The 18,453-nt window shown below is 40.5% G+C and overlaps 2 protein-coding genes across 2 annotated transcripts; one reads left to right on the forward strand and one right to left on the reverse strand.

Moving 5' to 3' along the window:
* Positions 1-196: 196 nt before the first annotated feature.
* LOC130161434 (arylamine N-acetyltransferase 2-like) lies at positions 197-3,350 on the forward strand. Its single transcript, XM_056364731.1, has one exon. The coding sequence runs from the start codon at positions 2,159-2,161 to the stop codon at positions 3,020-3,022; it is 864 nt and encodes a 287-aa protein (XP_056220706.1). The 5' UTR covers positions 197-2,158; the 3' UTR covers positions 3,023-3,350.
* LOC130161433 (E3 ubiquitin-protein ligase MARCHF6) lies at positions 3,308-18,147 on the reverse strand. The gene is made up of 25 exons (XM_056364730.1): positions 17,757-18,147; positions 17,117-17,216; positions 14,848-14,921; positions 14,454-14,597; positions 13,748-13,820; positions 13,406-13,574; positions 12,870-13,059; positions 11,699-11,760; positions 11,526-11,558; positions 11,385-11,436; positions 11,138-11,196; positions 10,959-11,039; positions 10,652-10,720; positions 10,177-10,251; positions 8,522-8,656; positions 8,153-8,373; positions 7,642-7,779; positions 7,335-7,554; positions 6,458-6,527; positions 6,076-6,257; positions 5,568-5,702; positions 5,262-5,351; positions 4,724-4,856; positions 4,169-4,304; positions 3,308-3,855 (listed from the first exon to the last, which is right to left on the reverse strand). The coding sequence occupies exons 1-25, from the start codon at positions 17,773-17,775 to the stop codon at positions 3,768-3,770; spliced, it is 2,748 nt and encodes a 915-aa protein (XP_056220705.1). The 5' UTR covers positions 17,776-18,147; the 3' UTR covers positions 3,308-3,767.
* Positions 18,148-18,453: the final 306 nt, after the last annotated feature.

Raw genomic sequence — 18,453 nt, forward strand, 5'->3', positions numbered from 1 at the left:
AAATCTCACTCATCTCTTTTACAATTTACAGCTAAAATTTGGTCAGATTGCTACTTTATATACCAGTTTAGAGCTGTCTCTTAAAGATGCCATTCTATATTTTTAATGTTCAGACTCCAAATTTATTTATTGCAAATGGTATGATTTTAATGGGATTGTTTCATTTTACAAATGCTGTTTCTTCTAAATGAATACACGTACTCCCTTCTTCCATGACTTGATATATTTGATAAACAACATTAAACTAATATAGACAAATGATCAAATTGCATAAAACCAAAAGGTATTCTTTGTTTATTTTTAACGTTTTTTGGTTCCATTACTGTTCTTGTGCTTTTCACTTTATTATTTTTCCAAATATGATTTGACATTGTAAAAAAGTAATAAAAGATTATATCACAACTCAATTTTATACACAAAGCACTCAGTACTTTAAACCTTATACATACTTCCTATACAATATGACAAATAATTACCATGAATTTTAACCAATTACAGGGAAGGTGAGACAAAAAGTTGAACAGGTGTTAGACATGGCCATAATTTTCTAGGGGGCCCAGAGGTGAAAAACCTGTTCCTGTGCCCCAACTGACCCCCACAATATATAGCAGTTTCACTGTGTCCATGGATCCAGAAACTGACCAGTACTCAAAGGCTGAAATGGTTATTTGTTTACCAGTAATTTGTTAGATGACTGTCAGTCTTTAACTAGATTTAGACTCTACAAAACCAGGGCCACAAGATGGATAGTTGAAGGAGGACCTGTCACTGTCATGATTAATAATGTGCTTCAGTTTGAGATTAACCAAATGATACGGTGTAGCCTGGGGCATTTGAGGTCGCTGGGCCTCTGTGGCCCCTTTGCTTGGCTGGTTATCCTGCTTTGTGTGTGCTTTATATAGCAGAAAACAGAATCACTCACTCATCTCCATGATTTGAATGCAAAATTTTGGCAAAAGCTTTTGCCACTATTTTGAACTTAATAATAAAGCTCAGTCATGTTTGCAGTGTTTGTGACCTTCTGGAGGATTTTTCATGCAAATATTGGACAAATATTGACATGCCCCATGTCTGGCTCCACATTCGCCCCACCTAGTTGCCCATTTTTAGATTAGCTGGGAGTTAGGCAGTCAGGCACTGCCAAGATGGAGATGGTGGAGCAGCCCACTCTCAGCTTCAAATTGCTCTTCAAAAAACTATCAGTGACGTCATTGTGGCTCTGTCCAGCTTTTTTTACAGTCTATGATGCCCAGTCTACAGTTTAATAACTGTGGCAAGTATAAGCTGTCGATATCATTGTTAGCACAGCTGGGTGTGTGGGACTCTTGCTGGAAGGCTAAAACAAGGCTAATTCATTTACTGGCTAATTCGCTACACAACAACCTAAGCTAACAAGCCAGGTATGGTGAGCGTGGACACCAATATATGCCAATTAGTGCTAATATATAAATAAAAATAATACTAGAATTTCACTCACCTCAAAATACAGGAGTACAGAATTCCTCGTGTTCTGTTATAGTATATACCATATAGTAAGCCATATAATTTGTCCAATATTTGCATGAAAAATCTAAACTACACCTAAACATAGCCGAGTAGTCACGTTCAGTGAATTGAATTAGCTCAGCTGATACCCAGTGATAACTAGCATACAGCTAGTGGCTAGTCAACTGTGACCCCCCACCTGTCACTGAAGGGGGCCATATCCTCAATTGTGCATTACTTTAAACCTTAATAAAGTTTAAACGGGGAGGTTATGTAAAATTTCACCCCCATACAGTTGTCAAAAAGGGGGAAGTAGCTACAGAGACTGAAACCGTTTTTCTTTTGCAACAGGCTGTAAACCTGTATTTCTGCTGTTTGGGCATTTAAATATATGAGTCTATGGGCATTGACTTCCTCCCAGCCCCCAGTGGCCATTTGAGGAACTTTCACATTGGCTTCATATTTCAGCCTCTGAGGCCCCCGCTCAACTTGGAGTTGATTTCAGGACTGTAACTTCCGGCCCTTAAGACAACGTTAATTCCGCAACAGAAAGAAAAATATACGGGAACCGTTTTGGTTTAAGTTGGTCAATGTCTGCGTACTTTAAATGTAGTCTTGTTTAATACTGTTGAAGTTGTCAGAAGTAAAAGTAGTGACGGGTAATCCAGGAGAAATGACTTCGGTGGACATGGACTTGCAGAAATATTTGTTGCGCATTGGGTTTGTGGGTCCAGCTGAGCCCAGCCTGGATGTGCTGCGGTCGGTTCACACCTGTCACCTGCTGTCGGTGCCGTTTGAAGACCTCACCGTGCACAGCAACGGACGAGTCCAACTCGATCTTCCGCTTTTGTTCGACAAGATCGTGAACCGGCGCAGAGGCGGTTTTTGCTTTGAGAACAACGGACTCTTCTCCTGGTTGCTGTCCAAAATGGGCTTCCAGGTAACTTTGATTTCCGGCCAGGTGAAGAACTCCGTCACCGGCCGCTACGGACCACCTTTTGATCATCTGATCCTCATGGTGACCATTGAGGACCGGCGGTGGCTGTCCGACGTGGGCTTTGGCGTGCCAGGCTTCAGTACCCCCCTTTCACTGGAGCACAGTGGCCCCCAGGAGCAGGGCCACCGAGTGTACCGCATTAGAAAGGAACGGGATATGCACTTTCTGGAATGGCAACAGGAAGAAAACAGAGGTACAGATGGAGACTGGACAGAGATCTACAAGTTTACCCTTGATCCCCGGTGTCTGGAGGATTTTACTGAGATGTGCCAGTACCACCAGAGCTCCCCCAGCTCCATTTTCTTCTGCAAGTCCCTCTGCACTGTTTTAAAACCAGGTGGAAGGATCACCTACATTGGCCACAGACTGATCACCGCCACGTTTCCCAATGAGGAAACAGGGAGGGTGTTTGAAACCACAACCAGGGAACTTAAAGATGAGGAGATTCCTGGTATTTTGGAACAGGAATTTGGAATTGTGCTAAACTCTCTGCTCATACCAAAGGATGAGGTGATAACACCACCCCCAGTCGTGTATTGATCATGTTTCCATATGGAATATCTTTACACCGTCATAGACAAAATTATGTGAAAAAAATGTATGTCTTCTTATTGGTATAGCTGCAAACAGTCTTGATTCATACATGTTATACATAAGGATTGCAAATTGATTTTTTATCACTCAGATCAAAGTATGAAGTACAGTATATAGAAAGATTGGACATGTGGCTCTTGTCTAATCCTGATCTTTGCATATACCAACAAACCCAAATCTAGCCATTAAACAATCAACCACACACAGTCTTAACACATGCAACAAAAAAGATAAATTGTCAGTCTGATTTAATAAATTATACATACACTTTTAAGATGTACAATGGTCATTGCATTAATCCATCTGTCTTTTTTTTTGTAAGACAAAGTCTGCGTTCAAAGTATTTACACATGTACAATTATCAGGCAGCACTTTACAAAGCAAGGCATGAACAACAATAGAGATGTTGAGCTTTAAATCAAACCCTTCAACCCTCACCCTTCTGTCTACTCCATTTGTCACAGGGGAATACTCAGCTGTCCCATGATTATAATACATTTTCCCATCCCACCTTTGATGGGCAATAAAGGGAATTCAAGAAATTGAATGACATCCATAAAATCCAGCAAGATCCATAGGAGATTCAAACGGATTATGGTCGTTGAAAATCAAAAAGGGTGGGTAAGGGGTGTGGGCTAGGGTGTTCGCAACGTAACAGGTGCAAAAACATGGCGACGCGTGACACAAAATTCTACTCTGCGACAGGGTTGGAGGGGGGGACTGAGCTTGCTCTTCCAGCTTTCCGCTCATAGTTGACGAGCCTCTGTCCAACCAGGTATCTGCAAAGACAGAGATTATCACAATAACAATGCTATGATTCTTACTATTTTCAGACTTTCCAGCACTGAAATGACTCTTCATCTTTGAAGACTATAATTATGTCCTATTTAATTCATAGTCTTGAAACATTAACATTTTGAAATCATACATAACAACTTTTTTAGAAGGTTAAAAGTTAGTTTAATATAAGTTTGCACTAGGTGTTTTTAACTTAAAAACTTAAACTGGAAACTGGAAAACAGTCATTGCCAAACACAACAAATCTTAAAATAATTGTTTTTTGTTATTGGGTGTATGCTAAAAAATCCATACTTGTCATTTTTGATGTGTTCATAAAGGCGTTTAAACTGTCGGATCTGGAAGGACAGGATGCCGATAAGTGAGACCACCATCAAGAGGAATGGGTAGATTCTTCTCTGCATTAGAATTTCCATCTCTGGAGTCACTCCTGCAAGAGCAATGCACTTCGGTTATATATTGTTTTACTGAACCTCCCATTAGATCACACTGTAGTCACTGCAACAGTCCTCTGAGATAAGAAGAAATGTAATATTTTGGGAAAACACCTCTGTAATGTGATGGTACTTAAGCATATTGACAGGATGAATCTGACAAACTCTCGGTGGTTTGTTTTAAGATAACTCAGTGAAAGTCAGTGCTTTATTCAGCTTTCTTTGCTGCTGAGATCCTATCTTAGAAAAGTACATTAAGTGCATTTACTGGTATATTTAAGTGTGATGCTCCTGTTTTGGTCTAAAAAAAAATCTCCAGCTGAATAGGTGAAATTAACAAACCAACAGAGAAAATGAAAGGTTTAAACAAATACAATTCTAAAAATACTAACAATACACATGCCCAGGCACTCACCTACACCCGGGACCACTCCAGCAGCGATTACATACGGCACACACAAGGACAGCAGCAGGACTGAGATGACCGGAGCTGCCAGTTTACGGATGATGAATTGAAGATCAATGTTGCGAATTCCGTTTGCATAAACCTAGGGGGGAATTTTGGAATCATTATAAAGCTACTTTCAATTGAATTGATCCACACTGAGGAGTTACTGTCTTAACGCAAGTAGGGTGGAATACAAAGTAATCTACAAAGCAAAACAAATGGATCCACTGTCTAGCTGAAGGCTACATGAGCCAGCATTGAAACATTTTCTCAAACTGAAGGACAGACTAACCGCTCAACTTCCCTGTTACTCTTCTTATACACTATAAATAAAATAAATTATGGTATAGAACCACTTCATGTCAAGATTTTATTAATGCATTTGTTTCTTACTTAGCCAAGATACTGAAATCTTAAAAGTAATGGCTAAGTAATGAATACTTGTCGGTCAAAAGAAGTTTCGCAATATTCAATAATTAATGCTTAATATCCAACTGAAACCCACCTGCTCAATTACAGTCTTCAGCCACCACTGAGGGCCCATGAGAGTGATGGCAGCAATGATTTTGGCATGGAGCACTCCAAGAGCCCAGTCCTGAAGATAACAATGATCAGTGGATGAATATAGATACAGGAACTGGGGGTTATCTGACGATGCTAAGGAACCCAAATGGGCAAACAGGGTAAAGGAACAATTCAAACATAATACCTACACAACATTAAACTACTAAAATGAAGTTGTAATAGAGGGGAGGGAAAGCCAGAGATGGAAAAAGACAGACATACCCATAACACAGACACACAATCGTACCTGCCAGGGGTAGAAGAGGGGTGTTTGGTCCAGGGGTACCCTGAGTGGAGCCACAATAACCAGTTCAAACAGCAGACCCAGTAGCAGCGGGATGACTCCAGCAACCAGTAGAGCTACAACCAGGGTCTTCAGGATCTGCACAAATAAAAAGAGGATGTAAAATTAACCTAAATAATCAGGAAACATCAATAGACTAAGAGAACAAGTATGGTAGTTTGAAGTTTTAGCCTGTTTGATGGCACCTTCTTCCTTCATGGGATAAAATGACTGCAGCACTGGCAGAGTTAAAGACTTGAGTAGAGGCTTCAAAGTTGGGATATTACTAATAGGGTGATGCCGCCAAATTTTGGACATTGACTTTTAAGATTGCAATAAGCAAACAAACGCTTAACAAAAACACTACAGCTCTTGACATTCTAAAGGCTAGAAAGAGAAAACTAATTACAGCACCACTCTGCTGCCCAGTTTTGGTGTTTGCCAACAATGGAGGCTGCTCACTGATGCGTACCATGAGTGTCCACTCCTGGACTTTGCGCATGATGACTGTGCGTCCCTGGGGCATCCAGGCAAGCAGCACAGTGACTCCGCGGATAGACAGCCAGCAGACATACAGGCCACATGCAGCTGTGTACAGTTCGTGGATTTTGGAGTTTCCTGTCCAGAAGGACATCAGCCAGCGCCCGGTGAACACTGAAACACATGACAAAACATACCATACATGAACACACTATTTCCAACATTACAGTGATTGTCATGTCTAATTGAGGAAGAAGTGGATTACTATTACAGCTCAAAATATAACTTATTAAAGAGCAGAGACATGCACATACTTAGATACACCCTACAATTACAGACTGGGTGTTGGTCTACAGAGTAAAAACACATCTCACCTGGCAGGGTTAGACACACCAGACTGGCCACCAGCAGAGTGATGCACATGAACGCTATGAGCAACACAATCTGGAGAAGAGAGGACAAATTTTTTAGAATAAAAGTGAATATAGGGCAGTAATCAGTCTTGGACATACGATTATAATTGTCAATTCACTGACAACACTGTAGACATATGTACAGTATACTTTCTAAACTACAGCTGGAATATGTTAGACAGTTATCACAGTGCACATGGAGATCAAGGCCTTTAACATTAGAAGGAGCAGTAGAATAACAGAGCAGAGTTGTACAGCCTAGGGCGTTGGCACATTTCTAAATTTGTGTCGGAAACCACAAATTACAGATAGCTGTAGTCGGTCTTTTTTTTAACGAAAGAAAAAAGAGACTGTAGAAGAAAAGCCTACGGTACTCAAATGTATGTTAGTTTAATGCATTATTACTTAAAGTGTATTATGTTTAATCTCTGCATCCCTGCTGCTTGCAACCATACCCTCGAGTGTTAGGGTAGCTATAAATTAAGAAGGTGTTGCTTCTTCAAAGCAGCTTTGGTAACTGAATTTGCATTTGCATGTGAAGCTTGTGGTGTCAGTTATAGATTATTCACTGCCTCATTAAACCTGAATGGTGAATTACATTCTGTGACTTTGCAGCCTATAGTAATCATGCTAATAAAGATTTCAGAAAACACTGCAAAGGTTCAAATGTTGGAATGCTGGAATCCATGCATCTAAGACCTGTAAACTAACCATCATTTACTGGATATCAAAAAAGTGCATTAGTACTTAAAAAACAGTAATACCACATAAAATTCCACAGAGCCTGCTCCATAAACTGTGGAAAATGTTCATACCAAGGTTTAAAACCACATCTCACCCTGAATGGGAAGCGAAGGGGTCGGTGGTAGGGCTGGAAACCCACTGGTCCACCTTGTTGCAGGATGGCCTGGTGGGCTGCATGTAGCCCCTCGCCAACAGCTGGGGCAGGGTTGTTGTTGTTGTTATGGTGACCGGGGGGAGGGTTATTATTGTTGTTGTTCACAGGCTGGTTGGCATCATTGTCCTCCTGCTCCCCGAGGAGGTAGGAGTGGAGGTCTCTGCAGAGGCAAAGAGAAGCGGTCGATTGGTTACAGCCAATTTGAGAAAATGTAAAATATGTTCTGGTGTATTCAGACCCGACTTACAGTAAATATCCAGCACTGACTGTCCAGGCTCTGACCAGGCCTTTGAGCCACTGGCGAGTGTGTCCCTGCTCCAGTAGAGCTGGCAGCACAACCTGGAGTAATAATAGCTCCAAAGACAGCTCACTGACTGGGGCGTCACTGAGGGGAAACAGGTGGACAGGTCAGAAAAAGACATTTCAACAATGTGCTCCAGTGCATGTCCCACAATGTGCCAAAGAACAGTTCTTGAGATTTCTGTTCTCAATTGTTTTGATAAAGCCTTCTGCATATGTATATGTTAAGTTTCTTACAGCTACCCAAATGGACACATCACTACAACTCATTTTTGATCAGTCATTCATGTTGGCAGTATGACCGATACTTCCTCTTAAACTCAAGCTTTACTGCAGCAAGATGCTGTGGCAACTTGGCTTGAAGAGGAAGTGGGATTAAACATTTTAGAGAGACAAATCAGCAGCGTTCATATAGATTATTGCTAAGTGACTGATAATTTTGTTATGTCTGTGGTTACCTGTAGAGCATGACATTGTATGGCAGGAAGGTGGGCAGCAGTAGTTTAATCAGCCTGATGGGCAGCCACAGCATGAGCAACACGATAGAACCGAACACCACCACGGACAGGATGAACCGCCGCAGGTGTCTGTAGATGGGCAGGTGAATCATCTCCTGCACTGGGTTAAAATCTGGGTCATTGAGGTTTCTCAGAAACCACAGCACTCCAGGCCTCAGCACCTGATGGACAAACAAGAAGTTATTGCATTTTTTTCCCCCCTCAATTGTATTTTTTTTTAAAATCATAATCAAAAATGTACCTAAAGCAAAATCAACTTAAAGTACTTACATAAAAAAAAAGATGTTAACAAACATTTTGTCATCTTACCTCTCTCAGTAGGAGGATGAAAGAAGCAAAGTAGAAGACATAGACCATTCCCACAAGCCAGTGCAGGAACATGGTGGTACCTGGGGCTGATTTAAAACTCAACTCTCTGTCTTTCAGGGAGGCATCAAACATCTCCTGCAGGATGCAGAAATTAAAATGGAGAAAAAAAACATTTTGAATTTATTCAAATTCAGTATTAGTTCTAAGATGATGCTTTCCGATTACCTTTCTTTGCTCAATGAATGAACTGTTGGCTCGATGGTAAAATGTGTTATGAATAACATTTACACATGCCATATGCTTTACACATTTAAACTAGGTTTAGTCGCCTTGCGGCTGTATGCCTTCGCTAAGCAGTAAAGTTGCAGGAAATATGGTCACAATCTCCCCTTCTGTTCCTGCATTATAGAGTTGATTTGTGGCCAGAAAAGTGTTATTGCAGAACATTATGATGTGACAGTAAAGTTGACTATTAACGTTTTGGATATAAAATGTCATCACTTCATCGTTTTATCCCATTTGACATTTGTGTGATATTTGGTCACGATTAGTGTAGTGAGTGTTTTTGCTAAATTTGAAAAATTTCAGTCGAGGTGTTCCTGAGATATCACCTTCACAAGAATGCAACAGACGTGAGGTCAAAGTGACTTCGACCTTTTCGAGAATGGGATGGACGGAGGAACAAACAACTTGAAAACATAATGCCTCTAGCCACGGCTGTTGCCGGTGTGGAGGCATAATTGCAAAAAACTTTTCAGAGAGTAAAGTTAAGTCTAATTTTCCAGACTGGTATTGTTAACTTATGCAAGTGCTGTTGTATGTATTCAATTAGCCATGTCCTTAATTTGAAATATTTATTCATAACTTCAAAAACGAGCATCACAGCAGAGACCAAAGAAGCTGATTGTTATCAAAAGGTTCCTTTGAATTTGTGGGACAAACTAAAATGATGAAGATAGCGGTTTCCCACACAGTCCATTCTCAGGCCAATTAGATTCTTCTCACTAGCAAACAGCTGCAGAGCAGGACGAATGCGGTTCCCTTCTGCTGTGAAAGCTGCTCCATCTGTTCTGAGACAGGTTGAATGGCTCGGGACAGACTCAGGAAAACATACCCACTGAGTTACAATGAGTAGCATAGGTGGCAAGCTTGGGAGGCAGCAGGGGGTGGAGAGGGACTTGGTTTTCTGACAAGTGCTTACAGACAAGGAATGTGAGAGCCACAACGCAACCTTGTTAAAAGCCACTTCAATGGCTATGTGACAGACGCCTCTACAGGGTAGGCAACACTTCTCTCATTTTAGAAAAACAACATAAATGAAGCATCCACCGAAATTACATAAGAAGAGACATATCCAGAAAATGAGGCTGTCACTGACTCTGGCAGAACCCTTTCAGTCTCGTAGAAAACATGGATACTACTCCAAGAAAATATTTCTCAATATAAGATACAAGACTGCATCTACAACTACAACAGCCAACATTGAGAGAAGCTTGACCTTTATCATAATACTAATTTAAGTTTGATTCCAAATCCAACACATTAAACCACTTTAATACAAAATGCAGACAAGTGAGAGGAGCTGGGGAATTAGATCATTTAACAGAGTACTGGAGACATAATGACAGTAAGAATAAGTAGAGTGAGAGCCTTACTAAAGAGCATATGTCAAGCCACCAGCCACAGATGAGTGGAAACACACCAATCTCCACAACAACCAGCAGAGAGACCTGTAATGGAAAGAGAGACATTTCTCAGTGACAGTTTATACCATATGTAGATGAACTGAAAACTGAAAAATACAGTAATTGAACACTTTTTCCTCATTCAGTTATATTGTAAGAATTATCATGATACTGTTAAAGGACTGTCCTTGTGTGTGTCTGTTGATGCAGGGTGATGATTTTAAATGGAGAAGGTAATCCTGTGCCTGTAGGCATATTATCCATTTATCTTATTATTTCTGGGTCATACTGGAATAAATCATTTCTATCCCTCAGCTTATGTATATGATTGCAAATTCAGTGTTGTGTTCAGGAAGTAAATGAATACTTCTGTGTGCATTTAAACCAAGGACTGTGCTTATGTGTGAGTCGCACAAAGCAAAAATGCACTTAGAGGTGTTGTTACCTTGACAACAATGTAGCAGACTCCCAGGAGACGCCGGGAGCGCTGGAACCTGACCAGAGCGGCCAGTCCCTGAGACAGCCATTAAGGATCAACACTGGTACCACACACACACACACACACACACACACACACACACACACACACACACACACACACACACACACACACACACACACACACACACACACACCAATAAATTTAACATGCAAAGTCTGGCCCTGTAATATTGTGAGACTACAGGCGATGGGATTATTTTGCCTTAGGTTTTACATATCAGGAGAGTACAGGGGATTGATAGGAAGGATACATGACAGAGGATGAGCGTCATGGCCAGCAGTATGTAGCCCACAATTGTTGTGATTAAGCCCTCAAAGTGGGAGGCTTGGACCTGCAGAGAAATACAACGCAGTAGTCAATAAATCTGAAGTATAATTCATTAGATACAGTGTTGCATAATAAGGCTAATTGATAAAAGCAGTTTCTTACATATTCCTCAAAGCCAAGACCAACAACAGAGAAGTGCCCGATGTGGTATGGACAAAATGCTGAAGGAAGGGAAAAAAAAAAAAAGAGAGAACATTTCCCACTGTAGCATATAAACATCATTGCCAAAATTACATAATAAATAAGAGTCTGTCATTTAGGTATGACAAAAATGGACCAGCATCATATAATTGTACAGTATACCTTTATGCTTATGATACATGAAACATCATTGTTTCAGTCTACTCACCAAAGACCAGGATGAAGAGTGTGTTGAGAGATACTACCCAAAACACATGCTCCTACAAGAAAAAGACATAAACATCAAGCGGTAAGATACGGATACTCATCATACAAAATATAAATGACAGTTATGGGTATAAAGACTTACCAAAAATACCAGTGACCCATCCAGGCCGAGCATCTGCAAGGGAAATTTAAGAATTTTAAGTGTTTCATGTGCAAGGATGCATGCCACTGATAACAAAGTTACATATAGATTTGTGTATTTGTGTGTACTAGGGATGAACGGGTTTGGAGATTGATAATGATATGCAGAGTTACCCTTTCCCAGGTGAGCTCCTCTGCCGCTCTGTCCCACTCCAAAGCATTCCAATTCATGTCATCTACAGAGACAGACATCAGCTTGAAATACAATGAGGATTACTATAATCATGCCAAACACTAACTTATGAAGTATTTGTATAAACAGCATCTGGGTGATCCCATCTAAGTCGGTATCACTGATCAGATCCTTTCTGACTGTATCACCCTGCTTTTCAGATGACAACAGCACTACAGTGCACAATATTAAGACAGGAAAACACCACTTTATTGTGTTTGTCTGGTCAAATGGTTTTGAGTTGGCTTTTAGTGCAAAGGCAGAAAAATATTTTTCACAAATGCTGTTACTCTTAAATTATTAATGTTGTTCCGGGAAAATCAGTTAGTTCTGAAGTGTAAGAAAAGGCTATTGTGAGACTTTTCCATTTTAGTCATTTAGCTTTAGTGATACTCCACAGTAAGAATAATGTATAATATAGTAACAATTCATTATCTGCCTCTTTTAGTCAGCCTGCTGCAATATCAGTCCATTAACCACAGTAAAACAAAACAAATCAGTGTGAGTGCTGTGGGTTGCATTTTGACATGTCGTTATATCATACTCAAATTAATTGTGATAACAAATTGTTACCAAATTAGACCATTATGGAAACCATTTGTATGCTCTGATGCCAGTGGTGCTGTTCGTTCTAATGTTTCTCAACATTCAGATTGCATTTCTATAAACCTGTTGTTTTCTGTTGCAAAAAGACGTTGTTCCAACCGTGGTCTTATTTGTTGGCTTCATTGGAGACAAAATATTTTGGGAACACTTTACTCACTTTCCATTTCATTTGTGTGTGAACTGCACCATTCCCTCAGTGTTTTGTGATCTTAAGCAATTCAATTCTGAAAGGTAAGGCATTCCAGCATATCTCCATTAAATCTGACAAGGCAGAGCACACTGTGAAATGTGATGGACAGACAGGCAGAATGTGCCATTCCTGAAGACAATCACTAGTTTTGCCTATACTAATATATATGTCTTAAAATTAATGATATTTATATACCGATGAAGACATTTTATACAGTCTGACAACTCGTCTGACTGACCAAAATTAGCTATAGGTGCCAGAAAAACAGACTTTAAGTGGAATTTACTTAAGTGTTCAATTTAATAACAAATTCTAACCTTGTGCTCCATTATTGGGGTCAGCATCTTCAGCAGCGGCTCCCTCCTCTTCCTCCAGCTCTGGGTCATCACCTTGGTCTGGGGGGACATCAGGGGGCTCAGGTTCTGCTTCATTTTGGGCTGGGGGATCAGCAGGGGCCGGCTGGGCTGCAGGGGGCTCATCAGCTGCTCCCTGACCTGCCCCTTGTGCCTGAGGGTGAGAGAGCAGGATGCATTTTATATAGGGAGATGTTTGTGTGTATGCGCATGATTAAGATTGGATGTACAAGTATGTGTCACGACAGGATACTGCGGAGTAGATGTATGGGTTACAGTAAGATATGGTATTTAAATTATGCACACAATACAAAAAAATAACTATGCCCACCATTAATATCTTTTTCCCTCTCTTGGTATGTTTATTGCCTGGCTAAAAGAACTGGCTATCGTGTATATACTGTTTCATTGAACAGCTCTTTTTGATGCTTTCGCTTTTCATTTTTTTTTTAAATCAAAGAAATGAGTTTGGCTTATTGGCAATCAGTCAAGCAATGCACCTCATTGGCTTGTCCAGCTGCGTTCGGTGGTGGTGGCTGGTGCTGCTCTAACCACTGGGGAGCGCCACCATGGACTATCTGTTCTCTCAGCCACACCAGACTGATAAATGCACACAGGGTGCAGGTGACGACGAAGCAGCCCTGAAGACAATCTGCAAGCAGGTTCTCTCTGAAGGAACAAACAAAAACAAATACATGAAAATACAAAAACACTGAAACGGCCCTTTGTACCTAAGCTGTAGGGAAATGAGGATATTAAACAAGTAGAAAAAATGAACTTATATGAAGTTTAACATAATGCTTTAGTGTGTAGTGCTAGAGAATACTGGTATCATCACTCACGTAGAGAGCATGTCCAATGGCAGTGTCAAAAGTGAGCTCACAGAGCCAGTAAACAGACACTTGTAGATGCGACCTGAGGCAAAGAGAGCGGATAAATACATTGGTGTCAATCTGCATATGGAAAATACATTTTAAATGTTTAAAACATTCTGCATTGAAACAACTTCCATTATGTATGAGAAGTAAATATTATCTAGGCGACATTTTTTACATTGAGTAGTGAGGGGGATTTATATAGCTTGGAAAACATTGCATAGCCCGTTATGTAATGGTACTTAAGCTGTAATTCTCTTGATCTTGTTAAACGATACACATTAACTAATATGTAAAGTGTATGTCACGGTCAAGTCATCAATGACTGTATTATGTGCTGCAGAAAGAGGAAACGTGTCTCTGTGTGCCTACATCTGTGCGCTAAAGGGAGACATTCCTTTCACCCATATGGGACAGAACGGGTTACACTCAGGGGGGCAACATACAGTACAATCAGCGTGTGCTTTCAAATCTATGAAACGCACTGATCAGTTGTAATCAGATTAAACCCGTTTCTCCCACTGCTTTGAAATTAATTGTATGTTTAAGATAATAAAACTATGAAACAACACAAAGGTTGTAACAAAGGCTTAATCCAATATATTGAGAGGTTTTCCTTGTGGCACTGAATACACAATCGGTTTATCTCTGCATTTCTGTGTCTCCCACTTACATGCAGTGAGAGGGACCACCCCGAGCCATGCGAAGGCCACCAATGTGTAATGGAACCAGTAGCGGATTGCCGTGCCCACACTGGTCAGCAGGCCGGCACAAATGTCTTGTATGGGCAGACGTGAGGGCATGTCTGGGGAGTAGACTGAAGGGTAGAAAGGAAAAGAGTTAACCCGAGACCCGAGTCAATTAATTTTTTCTGTGTGATCATTTTCTGTTTACAACACTGGAAGTTATTTACATTATTCAAGATTTTGTACTAACGAAGAAATGATTCTCAATAAATGAAACGGTCACTTGTAAAATATAAAAAAGAACCGACTGGCCCCATGTGTGAGGCAAGTTTGGGAAACTAATATGATTAATATGATTCATCAATGACGTCACAAACTTACTTGGTGTAAAAGCAAATCTGTGCTTGCACAATTCACAGTACTCCTTCCTGCTGTGCTTCAGCCACTGGACCAAACTGTAAAGCAACATTTATAGTGTGAAAAGAACCATACATGTGCTAACAGAACATTTTTATGTTCTAATCACAGACATTTTTCATGCTGACAACCAGTTTCTCACACAGACAGACTCAACACACTCAAGTGGTTTGTAATTTTGTGGGTATAAATTTGGAAGACATATTGGAAAACCAAAAATTTACATCAATAGCAATGGGTACCCACTAGTTAATTCAAATTAGACGCTTTATATAGCTACTTGTGGTGAATGCGGTGAATGTGAATGTGTTTATGTGTGTGTAGTTACATTTGAAATTTCTGAGATGTAGACAAAGACTACTGTCTATAGTGTTCACCTAACATGATCTTTTTCATTGCAGTCACACCACTGCTATGACTAACTACACAAGGATATGAGGTGATTAGGACGTAAGCTCAGCTCTTAGACCTCTCCACCCAACAGACACCGACTATGAGCATTTATCATTTCTCAGTCCGACTCTGATTAACAACTAACAAAGTAGGGTGTATCAGCTATTTCTGAGCTGATGTGTGCTTGTATGTTGCCCATAATAATACCATCCCAGCTTGTTGTGACATAGGCTAGACTGTGGGACTAACGAGTGGGTTATGTAAGGGAGTCACTACACAAGCTGAGTCCAACACATACAACAGCTTTCTCGTTAGGCCTACACAGACCAAGGTTATACCTCAAGTTTCAATTCAACTTTGCTTACATCATTCAACCTTCCAACTACGCTCCCTAAATAAAAAAATGATAAGCTTTATTGCTGTACCATAACTATGCAAGCATAGGTGATCCATTACAGATCACAGCTATTCCTTTGTGGTTCAATTTAGGAAAAGTTGTATCAAGATCAGCAACAGTCGGGCTATCTAAGGGAAATTGGCCCTATGATGTTCAAGTACAACTGAAAATCAAGACACACTGTAAAACACATATCTCTATATGACTGTGAAGGCATTTAAAAACTGTGACGTTGAATGACTGGTGAAGATAGAACCTTGTTTTGCTCACAGAAAGGTCTTCTTAAACTGAGTCCCACATGGGTTCAAGTCAAACTGTCACAATACATATTGGGCACCCAGCTGTGAGAAGTTTTCCCCCTGCTATTTGAAGGAGTGCAACTGTGCGGTGTGAGTCCTGTCCACATTTAGTTTGATACATCTCTGACTGTGGCACTCTGGGTAATAAAATTTCCGCATCACGCATCTCCTACCTAAGAATTGCTAAAATAAGCATAGCTACATTTAACATTTCATACACTGAGCACTACAATCTAGACACAATAGGCTGTTATTCTAAACTTTGTGGGGATGGCAGCGAACTCATATGAATACGGACTGAGGTTCAACAGTTACCGCAGAACAATCCAGGCCTGGCCTTTGCTTCTGCCTGGGGACTTCCATCCACCTGACCCTCTTACAACCAGTGATGCTCACACACACCTGACAGATGAGAACACAGCACAATCTCCAAAGTATCTGCAGGCGCTGGTATTGTTTTCACTATCCTAATACCACACCTACGGCCAGTAAACCGGGATGCTATGTAACCTGGATGTGATAGAGGACAAACCTGTTCTGCATCCCTTTCAAGGTTCTTCTATTTCTTTTATCATCAAGCCATCACTCTAGGAATAATCTTTGTGCACAACCTGTACTCCAAATTATTATTACAATTTCTTAAGAACCACCTTGAAATTTCAAAATGTGCTGTCACAGTTAAAAAAAGAGGATTCCTGTTTCCAGATTATCTTGGATTATCAAATCAAGTGAAAGTATGTGCAATATACTGTTTACTTTAATCAGTAATCTACTTAGGGGAAACTTCCATGTAAAAACTATCCTGCTTTTTTAGACCATAAAATTAAAAATAACCTAGCTAACAATTTTTTTCTTTTTGTGTTCATGTGCATAGAGCCAAGATAGGAATAACCCTGATGGAAAAAAAATGTTGGAAAAAAGGTTTTGGAGAAGATATGAGAGAGGCTACTGTGAACTAGGGTTTTGGAGTAACTAATACAACAAGTTAACACAATGTCTTAGCGTAGTTACTCACATTAATGTGGAAGGTCTTTTCTGGGTAAATGTTTAATAAAAGGGGAAAGCGGGACTCTGGAAAAGGGAATCCTGCAAAGTCAAAATAATGACAGCTGTCAAAGGGGAAGAGACACCCAAACACACTTACCATTCCTGGTGGATAAACTTGATACTGCCAGTGCAGACACAGGGGTGGTACAAGGGTTTGTCTGGGGTCCCCTCAGAGCGGCACACGCGACAAATATCCGCTTCACACACAAACACACACATACACACAATGTGAGTGAGTATATGACAATCATTGACAAAGCCAAGCAAAACAGAGATGTACAGACAGAATTGGGGGACGGGGGTGTGTTATTTGACAGGTGTCTTTTGGATGGAGGAATGTTATTTTGAAACATATAGTCGCTGATGCTAGACACTTAAGGTAAACAAGGTACACAAATCTAAGTGAGTTACACATGACACTTCGCTGATCTATATGCCCATACATCAGGAGACTGATGACATCACCAGTAACTTCTGGTTCTTTCTACGCTTTGTACTACATTGCTGCTTCACAGTGTGCTCTTACATTGAACTCAGTTGCATTAAAACCGCGTTTAACGGTCTTCTTCCGTCTTCCTGATTTAACCCCGTATTACATTGACAGGATATCAAGCTATGCTATTCTGCTAAATTAACCACTAGCAGGCCAGGCTTGGGTCTCTCAGATGCACGGAGGAAGCTAACGCTAGTTAACCCCAGCTGGGCAGCAACTACAACAGACTTCCTTGGGTATTTACCTTCTTCGGCAGTATCCATGTTGTTCGCTAAGCACCAATCACCGTTTCTTCCAGGAATACCTTGTTCAGTGAACCCATCCACGACACAGACAATATCGTTTAGCTAGCTAAATTAAGCTAGCGAGACGAGTGTATCCTTATGTGTCGGATGCATTGACAATCATAAAATGGTTTCCCCACAGACTGACCACTAGTACTTGCTTCGTCGTGTCCTCTTACATCAAGTCTGTGTTCGCCGCTATACAAAAGGTTTTATTTTTACGGTGTATTTTTTAGATGTAAAACAATAAACTTCAGGAACCTCACATCCTCTTTGAAATGACAGTTTAAACCTGGGAGACAAATGGCTAGCTAAGCTCGCTAACGCATGCGCTAACGTCACTGCTAGCTCCTGTCATAACAATTTCACTTTACCACATCGGTTCAAGTTTTACGGCAGGTAAACTTCCACAACAACCGTCACGTGGTTAGTGAAGGGCAAGCTATAACTTCTTTATATCTTTGAATACTAAAGCACCAGAGGCTTGTTAAACAGTTAAAACCTTGACCTGTTTCTAATCCGGAGAAAATGCTCTTCATTTCTTCGCTTTTCCTCATTGACATTTCTGGAAACTGAGTATATCATGGATACCATAGATAACAAATATCCATCAGTCTGTATTAACAGCGACATCTGCAGGATTTTACTTGAACCAAC

The sequence above is a fragment of the Seriola aureovittata genome, chromosome 20 (genome assembly GCF_021018895.1).
Source record: "Seriola aureovittata isolate HTS-2021-v1 ecotype China chromosome 20, ASM2101889v1, whole genome shotgun sequence".
In the NCBI taxonomy this organism is placed as follows: Eukaryota; Metazoa; Chordata; class Actinopteri; order Carangiformes; family Carangidae; genus Seriola; species Seriola aureovittata.